Source organism: Caenorhabditis briggsae, assembly GCF_000004555.2.
Source record: "Caenorhabditis briggsae complete genome, chrV, whole genome shotgun sequence".
NCBI lineage: Eukaryota > Metazoa > Nematoda > Chromadorea > Rhabditida > Rhabditidae > Caenorhabditis > Caenorhabditis briggsae.
Window position 1 is genome coordinate 12,091,793 of NC_013488.2, and position 11,326 is coordinate 12,103,118.

At 42.6% G+C, this 11,326-nt stretch overlaps 1 protein-coding gene across 1 annotated transcript; it reads right to left on the reverse strand.

Moving 5' to 3' along the window:
* Positions 1-434: 434 nt before the first annotated feature.
* CBG18920 lies at positions 435-10,210 on the reverse strand (the record flags this gene model as incomplete). The annotated part of the gene is made up of 20 exons (XM_045237794.1): positions 435-779; positions 830-1,051; positions 1,099-1,663; positions 1,717-1,945; positions 1,975-2,758; positions 2,804-3,118; positions 3,162-3,470; positions 3,516-3,959; positions 4,020-4,102; positions 4,154-4,817; positions 4,862-5,549; positions 5,593-6,952; positions 7,001-7,160; positions 7,206-7,760; positions 7,811-8,507; positions 8,552-9,206; positions 9,255-9,380; positions 9,427-9,644; positions 9,691-10,035; positions 10,083-10,210. 20 exons carry the CDS (start codon positions 10,208-10,210, stop codon positions 435-437), a joined length of 8,892 nt encoding a protein of 2,963 aa, XP_045096612.1.
* Positions 10,211-11,326: the final 1,116 nt, after the last annotated feature.

The window sequence follows — 11,326 nt, forward strand, 5'->3', positions numbered from 1 at the left end:
ACTCTGAAAATAGGGAAACCGATTTGTATTGGGCCTTTGGTTGAATAATTGAGACACTTGTTTCAAAAACGATTCATACAAAACAGTTCATTACTACAAGAGAACAGATTTGATCACAAGTAAAAAAACGAATTCTCGTCGCACACAGAAACTGAAAATGCAAATTGGGTGGGTGAATCCCGAACGAAAATTTCGAATCCTGTGGCGATTGAGGTAAACTGTAATCACTTAATGGGGTAGTAGCTAAAAAATCATCATTGGTGGAAGTCTAACAGAAAAGTGTTACGGAAAGCATGTACAAAGAGATTTTCAGGTAATTCCCGCTGAATGAACTGGCTGGAAAATACGAAATAGAATCAGTTAAAATAAACTTGTTATGAATGGGAGTGAAGTTAGAAAGAATTTGAAAATAATTAAAAACGTGGATAACGACTTCAGACAAATCCGAAGTTCCTGGCTTTGATAGCTACCAATAGCTTCGAACGGAGCATCCGCTTAGATGAGTAGACTGGAACATAGAGACGAGAGATACAGGTATTCGCAGTTGGAAGGAAAATGTCTTCTTGTGGGCGGAGCATCACACTGGCAGAACTTTGCCATTTCCCGGTTGCAGGAAGCGATGGAGAGCCGGTCCAGAAAAACACGAGATCTTGCTTTTCTTGTGGAGTGAATGATTCAATAACTTGCCAGAACCATTGCTTGAAACGGTTCAGTGTTTCTTGAGAAGCACGACTCTCATCAAGGAAAGAGGTGTTTGCTTGTAGAACACTGATGGAAACCTGAAAAGAATTAACTGAAATTGCGAAGCAATATGAAGGAAATATATTACCGATTCGATTCCACAGATAATCAATCTGAGATCTTCCGGTGTCAATCCATTGAGCATATTCTCCGGAATCACATCCAAAATGCCTTCTCTCATGGCTTCGAAAGCAGCAATTCGTTTTCCAACAAGAACTCGTTCAGCGTATTTGTATACAAACTCCACAACATTATCCTGGTTCACCATAATGTTTTCTCCGTTTGGTTTCAAAGAGACAACAGTGCTTTTCTAAAAAATGAAAAGTTGGATTCTTTGAAAGTGCATCTGAAACTCACATCGCCAGCTGTCACCTCGTTGTAGGTGAAATCAGTGTCCAGCTCGGGTTGTTCTTTGAAATTCGTTTGGAGAAGCGAACGGAGATTGTTGAAAAGTGTTGGATCGTAGAAGCCAAGATCAAGCCAACAAATTGGTTGTTTCAAAATGAAAGAATAAACATGTCTAGCAAATCTCAGCGGGAAGATATCTCCCTGGGAAAGGCAGATTCCCATGATTCGACCAACAGTTCTAAACGCGGCGATTCTCAAAGTAGAACCGTTTCCAATTTTCGGAACGTAACATTCTCCATATGGTGCCTTCTCGAACAGTTTATCCATCTGATACTCCGCCGCTCCAGCTACAGCTGCATACCGCTCTTCATCATTTCGTGGTTGTGGTGGTCGGGCGACTTGTACGTTCTCATCGATTTCGCCATCAGCACGCAATTCTGCCAAAACTCTTTGAATATGAATACGCAAAGTGTCATCATTGTGAACGGCACTCAGGAAAACATCATACGGAAGTTGACACATGATTCCCAACACTCTCCCAATGCACTTTTCATCGATTTGGAATTCAGTTATTCTAAACGATATTCGGTTTAACGGAATTCATTTTGAAACGAAGGAGAAACTTACATGTTATAGATTTTTTGGAGTGTTTCCTCATGATCACTCCAATAGGCTGGAATGGCAGGTGTTGACTCTGCCGAACGATCTGGCAGAATTTTGTCCCATGTGGTTTTGCCTTTGATATCAAATCGGGCAGCTGACAAGTCGAGTTGGAAAGTGTTGAGGCGATGAATGTGAGTCTTTAAACGGAGAGCTTGCTCTCGACGGGATTTGGCCCGTATTTTGGTCGTTTCATCTGCGAACCAATAGTTTTTTCAATTGAACAAGAACAACTCTTACCGTTTTCGCAGTCGTTCTTCTGAACAGCTTGAGCGAGAAGCACTTTCTCATGCGCAATATCAGTTTCGAATGGAGCCACTTCTTCCATACAGGATTCAGCAAATGCAGTATAGAAACTACGAGTGACACCTGTTCCCTCTCCTGGCTCATCAATGAAATGAACACGGAGTCGAGTTCCAGCTAACGGCGTATCTACCAAACGAACTGATGCCATCCTCTTGGAATACAATCCACTGAGTTGAATCATCGTGTCTCGGAAAAGACTGGCGGATTCTCTTCGTACGTCCAAAACAATTTCTTTGACATTGGAGTGTTGTGTTCGGTACTTTTCTGTTGCTTTGTTGAACAGTTGGTACTTTGTTTCAAAAGAAGCCAGTCTTCGAAGCATTATAGAATGCTCAAAAGCGACGTCGGTTCCCAGTGCTTCAGTCAGTCTATCGTAGAAGCGAGATCCAATTACTTTCAAAGTTTTCTGCCATTTTGAGAAGAACAGATTCTCTCGTTCACACGAATGCGTGAGAAGGTTATCCTTGAATTTCGAAACAGCGTCCTCGTTTTTAGCGACGAATCCAGGGAATATCTCGGCTTGTGTAAAGAAATTCCTGTGATCATTTTTAGGAATCTCTTTTTCATGATAAAATTCCCGAGTGAAATTGATGAAATCATGTTCCATTCTACGACGATGCGAAACAATTGCGAGACTTGTGCCTGGGCACCGATATTCAAATGGGCGATCGAGAATCTTGTAGGTGTACTCTTCGATAGGATCCTAAACAATAAAACTTTAAAGATCGTAACGAAATATATAACATACATTCAAGTAACTTGATGTTTGTCTCTTCGCATCATCCAAATTTGGTTCTCGGAACAATTCCTCAGCTTTCGAACTCATCGTAAGAATCTTGGGTCCTCCAATCATTGGACACTCTTCTTCAAACTTCAATGTTCGTAGAACATTATGACGTCCTGAGATCGTGTCCCAGGCTCCGTCGTGTAGATGTCCGGGCCAACTCAACGACACAGGTCTCATGAAAAAGCCAATAATCAAATCACGATCAGTCTGTTCACACTTTTCTCGGTATTCACGACGACGGCTGTCTTCATAGTTATCGATGATCTGTTTGAGCTCCTGAAGAAAAATAATATTCGCTTTGAAAAAAAGGAAAACCAACAATTGGTTTCTCAACACTGCAATTCAAAAATTGGAAGTAAGCATCGGCTACGAGTGCAACAGGATACAGCATTTCAACCTCAACATGAGCCAAAGCATCCTTTGCATCGTCCACAGCCAATCGCAATAAAGAATGAACGTAGTTCATTGCTTCTTTCCGTCCTCTTTTATCATCCCAATTAGGTGAAACGGGACGGAACAGCGATTTCTCGAAAGACGTATTGAAATTTATTCTAGCTTCAGTTGATTCGAAAACTCTTCCCATCCAACGGAACGTCTCGTGTAGAATCTCACCGAATACTTGTTTTGCCTGAATACATAAATTATCTCTATGGAAAAATTATCCAGGCGAAACCTTCAAATGTGAACGCTTTGCATTTTCATTCAGTGGTACGCGATTAGCCATTCCTGGTCGAACCATGTTCTCAAGAATATCACATCCTGCTCGAACAAGAACACTGAATGTCAGTGCAAGTTGTTCGCGAGCTGTTTCAAGTGTTGGTTGATCGGTGTGTTCAGGTGACTTTTTGGAGCTTGGAGAAGATTCCTGATTGGCCTGAGCACCTCCAGTAGCAGAAGAACTAGAGCCGGAAGCAGTTGAAGCAGACGGACGACTCTGACTACTCGAATTGGATGTCGAAGCTGTTGATGAAGCAGCAGGAGCTGAGTCTTGAGCTCCTCCAGTGGAGTTCGCTGCTGTGGTGGATGAAGAGCCTTGAGAATTGGAGGATTCCTCTCTTCGACTGTTCAAGAAGCTGCTTCTCGGTGGGAAACGATAAGGATAGTATCTATCGATTCGCTGTAAATTTAGGAATGCGAATAGAACACAATGTATAGTTTAAAGTCATTGAAAACATACCGGCTGTCCAGACGGATCAGCAACTCTACGATGAATTTCGTGGTACGCGTAGTTACGTCGTTGTCGAGACCTATTCGTTGAGTCTAAAACTATTTTAATTTGTTAGAATATGCTTCAAGAGCTTTTAAACATACTCTCAGCCAGTGGCCTCGACATAGTAGCAGGGGCAACTGCAGCGTCACCTCCTTCAGCCTGTGGATCAACATTCTCAACTACGAATGCAGGTTCACGTGGACCACCTTCTTGTGAATCAGAAGAGTTGTCGTCGAAGTCTCCACGACGAGGCGATGGACTGGCAGCGTCATAAGGATTCCATTCTCCTTCTTCGTCTCGTTCAGGCACTTCAACAATACGGGAAATATGTTCTTCTCTTCTTCTAATTTCGTCCATTTGAGCTGCTTCATCGTCATCTCTATCTTCTCCTCCTTGACGCTCATCCGCTGGTCTCTCACTATCCTCATCATCGTCGTCATCATCGTCCTCGTCGTCGTCCTCATCGTCATCATCTACATCTTCTTCATCATCGTTATCCTCATCTGAGCTGCTCGATTCTACCTCAATTTCTCTCGGTTGACCAGTTCTCTCCTCATTATCTTCATTTGTATCATTTGTTGTATTTCCCGATAGAAGACGTCGACGGCGAGGAGTTGCGACTGCTGTTGAAGTAGCTACAGAATCATTCCGAACACGTGCTGTATCGTGAGATTCCGATGCACGATCACCAGCGGCGGAACGTTCATCTTCCATACTCTCCCGATTATCAGATCCATTCTCACGGTCTGTATCCCGCCGACTAGTCTGAAACAAATTTTTTTATTGCAAAAAATTCAAACAGGACTAACCCTCCGCATTCTTTTGGACTCTGACTTTGCTGCTGCATATGATTTTTCCTCCTTCTTCGACTTTTTCAACACCTCAGCGAACGACAAATCACTGGCGAAGTATTTCTCAAGAACGTCCAACGGATCGTTAGTACTTCCAGCTGAAGCCGGATTAACCATTGGTTTCAGCATTCCATCTCGAACTGGTTCGAAAACCGCATCAGCAGCGATAGCTAACTGGACTACAGCAAATGTGGGAAACTTTTGGAACACATTCATAATTCTGTTGACCATTGCCACGAATGATGCAGACTTTTCGGATAACTTTGTGTTGTCTTTTTTACTGAGTACCATAGCATGAAACGTTTGATATGTACCCGGGCGAATACGTTCCTCGTCTCTTCTTGCTTCTTTAGGACCTTCCGGATCTTCACGAGATAGAATCGTGCTTGGTGCCAAAGGAGAAACATTGATTGCCAATGTGAGGACTCGAACCAGACTACGAACAAAACGGGAAGCCCAGATCTCAATATCCGGGTCCGATTGTAACGGCTTTGTCGTACCAGAAAGTAGATTTCGGATCGTTTCAACATACTTTCTAGAGTATTCTTGAAGATGTTTGTTCGACAGGGCAAATGTTAGCTTATCCAGGTGTGCAGCTGAGTTTTGGAAAACAAAATGGAGCTCAGCGGGAGTGGCGAAGTCGGATCTGAAAGTACATTCCGTATATATGTACAGCGATTTGTTCTTACCTTTTGCTACTTCCAAACTTGATCGAATTTACAACCACATATGGATTAACGCAACAATGAGCCAGTGCTTGCTTCGCAAACTTTGGCGGATTCAAATTGTGCTCTGGAGTTCCGGAAGTCGTTGATTGTGGAGGTAGGACGTGACGGTAGCGACTTCTGCGTTTCTGAGAGAATGTCTGCTCGCGTGTCTGACGTATAACCGTTCGAGCCAAAAACAGCATGATATGCTCGTTTCGCGCATTCGGATATTCGTAAAGGCGGGTGTGGCTGAGTAGTTGCATCAGTAGATAGTCACGCATCGCTTCGTTACCATTAATGAGAGCCTTACAACTACTCTTCTCCCAACAATCACAATATGCAGTTGGAGATGTCCTTTTCAGTCGACAATCGTGATTTCGGTGACAAGTAAGAGCACATTCCGAACAACAACACAAAGATCCAGTCAATCCACATGTTTTGCATTCATAAATGTCTTGGTTGATATGGTCTTCTCCTGTCCAAGTGAACGAACAAACGTCGTTGTAGCAAAGAATGAATAGTGGTGAATCGTCTGCATTATGAGTTTCATCCGCACTAAAGCCAGGGAATATGTATTTCAGCTTCTGTTCCTCTGTCATGCTTCTGAAGTCCAGTTGCAGTAATGTTCTCCAGATTGTGTATGCAGCTCCGTATGCTCGTTGGTTGATTGCAGATTGGAAAGGGGTCATTCCATTCAGGTCACGGCTGAGCAGAAGTGTTTTGATAGCCGACAATCTATCTGGTTCGTTCATGTAATCAACGTCTTGTCCCGCGTCCTTGTCGTAAAACATTGCTGGATGCTTCAGAAGTGTTTCCACAATTGTCATCGCTGATTTCTGCCGAACTTCTTGTGGTCTTGGGGACCCAAATGGCATTCCAGTGTGTTCCGATCGTCCAGTAGAAAAAGAAATATTTTCCCCGGAATCTTCCATGTCCTCAGAGTTTGCTCTTCGTTCCTTCTTTTGTTTCTTGTGCGGCGTCACTTGCCCTTGTCTATTGGGTCTGCTTCTAAGAACACGTGACCACCTTCCTTCTTCTTCTTCTCCTCCTTCTTCCGAGACATTTGAAGGACCAGCGTCATCTGTAGATGGTGCATGTGTAGAATCTTCTTCCATCACAACATCTTGAGGTGGAGGTGGTGGCGGTGGTGCAGAATTCTTCGTTGGGAACAGCGGTGGGAAATTTGAATCAGGTGTTACTTTATCGCTATCGTCGGCGTTCTTCTGAGCACCTGTCAAGCGGATTGCAGCATGAAGAACGTTCGAGCATAAATCAGAGCCAACAGCGAACAATTGTTCGTTCATAATTTGTCGGAAATCGTATTGCGGGATCGAATTGTTCACTAGAAAAAATAATTTTCAAAAGCTGCTCAATATCAAACTGAACTCACTTCTCAGCTCTTGCAGCCGATCCAGGAAGAAACTGACACCATCAGAATCACAGTAAAGAACCATTTGCATCAGAGAAGAGCCATCCTTGATGTACGTATTATGCCATGGGCGGCTAACACCAGGAATCACAAGCATCGAGCCTTGCCATGGGAGACTTTTCTGAAAATCCACGAGTTCTTAAAGCCAAACTTCTGTAAGACTAACCTCTGATGATGATGACAAACTATTAGATGTTGGCCTGCAGGAAGTTGCAATGTGAAGAATTGGCTGCGAGTGCATAGCTGGTGGCTCCCGGAACCCGTTGAGAGCATCACGCTGAAGTGGGATCAGCTGACCAGCAGTATCACGAAGAAACAGAGTTCGTGGCTGGAAAAATAGCATGAATTGAGATACGAGACTAACACATACATCTCCAAATGTGATCAACTTCGGAGTAGTTGATCCTGGAATCGGACGCTCAACTGACGGTAAGAAAACGGGGACCCGTCTTCTGGATATCACTTTTCCCGTTGTGCTAACTCGATACATATGCATTCCTCGTTCGATGTGTTTGCTTCTGGCCAAAACTCGGAGCTCATTCAAATCAGCGACCATTGAAACAATGATACGATTTGAGTCAACATCGAACTTAGAAAGTTCTTTCTGCAAGATGATTGGAGCCCGTGGCGGGCATTTATCAACGATTTGCAAATCTTCTTTCCGAAGCAAACGCATGTTATCAGAATCTGTGATTCTCTGAAGAGGATCAACAGAACGTGGCTGAAAATTATTCATATTGGTAGTTGTCTCAGATATCAAATTTCAAATACCATTCCATCCATTTCCAATCGTTCACTAAAAATGCTTTGGAAGATCGGTGTCTGGTTGGTACTTGGCAAGTATTTGACTGCCAAAAGATTGTTGTCCACCACTTGAACACTCATGAGATCTCTTTTTCGATGCTCGTGAATCCAGACAAGGTCTTCAACTGGCCAAACTTCTACTCGTCGTCTTCCGAATTCCGCTGGAGGAATGGTGTGAACTTCAGGTTGTTGAACGGTGAGCGGACGTTTCCGAGACACAGACGAATCTGGATTAGTTTCTGAAGTAGATTCGCTGGAAGAAGCTTCAGTGGAAAGAGCAGATGACTTCAAGGAGTTAACGAATCCATCGATTTCCATTTCAAAATCGTACTCAGTTGGATTCATGCAGCGGAAACGACACTGTTCATTGGCGGCCCAGCAATCTTCCAGGAGAACACCGATCTGAAAGAAATCAAATATGACTAGAAACATCTTGACTTTATGAACCATTGGATTTGGAGTGTTAATGTGAGCAGCCACACTTCCAGCAGGATACAACGGAGCTTTCTTCATTTGAACATGTTGTCCAACTGCGAAATCGGTGGTCGATGTTGTAGGAACAGTAGTCACCGTTGTTTCACCGAACGATACATGTTTCTTCTTGTCTTTTTCAGCTTTATCTTTTTCATACGAACGCGTGCTTTCCATCAAAGGCAAGATTCCACTGAAATCGTGTATGAAGTTTTCTATTTACGGGAATTAACATACCACCAATGAATGACACTATCGATTCGAAAAGCGGCCAGGTGATCACTGGTTACTAAATCTTGAACTTTCAGCATTGACTCTTCGGGAATTTTCGCAATTGTTTCCGTAGCAAGCGACATCCGTGCTCCTACACCGTGATCATCCAACCAGGTTACCATATAACCTTTTCTTGAGATAATTGCTATTCTCAAGTTACTGGAGGACATCAAAACGATGGGATCTTGAAAAGTTCCAATTGAAGAGCTCTCAGGAAACTTTGCTTCTTGAACAGGAAAACTTGGTTCCTTGGTTCTAACAATTGCCATTGGATAAGTCTGTCCAGCCGGATCGTCCCAAGCCCACGAATAAAGTCTTCCGTTTTTGTGAAGAACATACATCTGATAGCTTGTGGCTGTGATGCTTACGATAGGACTTGCTTTTCTCTCCTGATCATCGACCTGTGTATCGTTTAATGCATGCTCCGGGATTCCTGATCCATCTTGTCCACACCACCACTCTACTCCGTCTTCCAATTGCATACAATTCTTCCAATTAGTCTCTGGCTCTTTCTTTTTCTTTTCTTTCTCATTATTCTTCGGTTTCTTGCTTGATGTACCACCGAAGTGATAACGTAATTCGGCACTACGAGATGACAATGAATCGAGCAAACGTTCTTCTGCAACTAATCACCGACTTAGTCTCGAAATTGGAAATTTCTAATTACCTCTTTCCAGAAAACTTTCAGCAATCGATGAAACACCACTATTTGCTCCTGGCGGCACGCCTCCTTCCAATATTTGCAGCAACTCTTCTGGAATGAGATGCTCTCCACCGAGGTCGATATCTTGATCTGAAACGATTTATTAATTTAGATAAACTCAGAATTCAAAGCAAACCATCGCCGTCATCTCTGGAGAGTAGATTGTTGACAGCTTCATTAACATTGAGTCCAGTTCGTTGAAGTTCTCGAATGATCACTTCTCTAGATTTGCCTTGTAAAACTTGCTGGACTTGATTAATGAGATCGTCTGGAACGTTTGCTGCAGGCGGTCTCGGTCCTCCTAAAATGTAACTTCGTGCGTCACTAAGCCCACCACGAAGACGATAATAAGCTCTGTAAAGAAGTTCAATTTTTTCGGAACTTAATTTTTTCTCTGTACCGATTAGTCAGCATAACTCGTCGATATTTGGCTTGTCCAGTGGCAGCTCTTAGCGAACTCAAACCACCACTCAATGGAATGACTTCAACTTCTCCGGGAGCCGCACGGGAATAAACCTCTTGTAGTCTGCTGCATTCACCACGGGAAGCTTCTGCTTCTTTTACTTCTCCGACTTGAACTTGCAAAAGATGGTATGAAATTCTGCAGACATTGTTGTCATCTAACAACACTCCGATGTGTTTTGGACCGAGAACCACTTGTTTGATTCTTGAAGGACCGATTGAAGCAATGGCTGGATTGGCCAGGATGTTTCCAATGTTCTCTTGCTTGAATTGATCGACGATTCTGGAAAAACAAAACAAGTCGGAGGAGTACATCGAAGTGAAACGTACAAGTCAATGATGGCTGAATCTTTTTTGTCGTCTCCGACAGCTTCTTGTGCGTACAATATATGTGTGAGAGTTTCGTTTCTGGCGGGATGCGGCTGCTCTCCTTCCACATCTTCTGAGTTGCCACTCATCGCCGGACCTGGTGTTTGACGACGGCCTCTCCGTCCTCTCTTTTTATACTTTCTAACCACTGTGAAAGTTTGGTTTATAGCCTGAAACTCCTATAATTTTGAATCTAGATAGAAAATTTATAATATAACGAAATTATACAACGGAATACCCGAAATTAATATTTTTCGTCGTCTTTTTTTTTGAAATAATACAACATGATTATCATCTTATTCTGCAGCGAAGCGGAAATTTATTCTCAAACTAGCTGAAATTACGACAAATTTCGGTTTTCGAAAGCTAGCGGAATGTTTCGCAATCAATATATAAACCGGACAAGGAATTACTGCCCTGAAAACTTCGGTGACTTCTAAATATACTGTCCGCAAACAAATCTGGCCCAGAAATATGACACTTCTTGACCTATTGTTATCCAAAAAGGAAGTAGTAATTCAAATAATACAAAAAGCTAGCATTGTATTCTTCAAAAAAACCTCAATAACTTTTTTCGGTCACATGGCATTTTTTTAATTTCGAAGAGGAAATTTATAACGAGATATTTAAAACATCCTCAAAAAGCTATTTATCCCGTTTTTGAACCTTTTTAGGGTAACTTCAGCAAAAGCAGATAACCGTTAGTTGCACTCACATCGGCGAATCGCAACGAAAAGACACGAGCAAGTGCCAGCGAACGCCATGTGAAAGAGAGGGGACTTGCTTTTGCCGCCTGCGCTTCTCACTATTTTCGTCTCTAGATTTCTCTAAAACTCCATCCTTCGCGCCAGTTGACCGGTCTCGCAGCGACCGCGGAAAATGTATAAAAGTGCGACAAGTGTGGTCACATCGATTTACGGAGCTTTCGGAGAGATAACTAGAGATTGAAAGATGTCATATTCTTGTGGAGATTATTCATGTAGCGAAAGTGTATATTTCAGTACGAAAAATGCTTCAGAAAGACACACTTCAATAACATTTTTCGACAAGACACTCTCAAATACATTTTTTGCTACATGAATAGCCCCAGGGATGTTCTAAATGAATTTTCCGGAAAAAAATTTCTGACGAAAATTCCGAGTTTCAAAATTTCTGAATATTCATGAAAAAACTCCGATTTTGAGATTTCACTTGGGTTCAAGCGA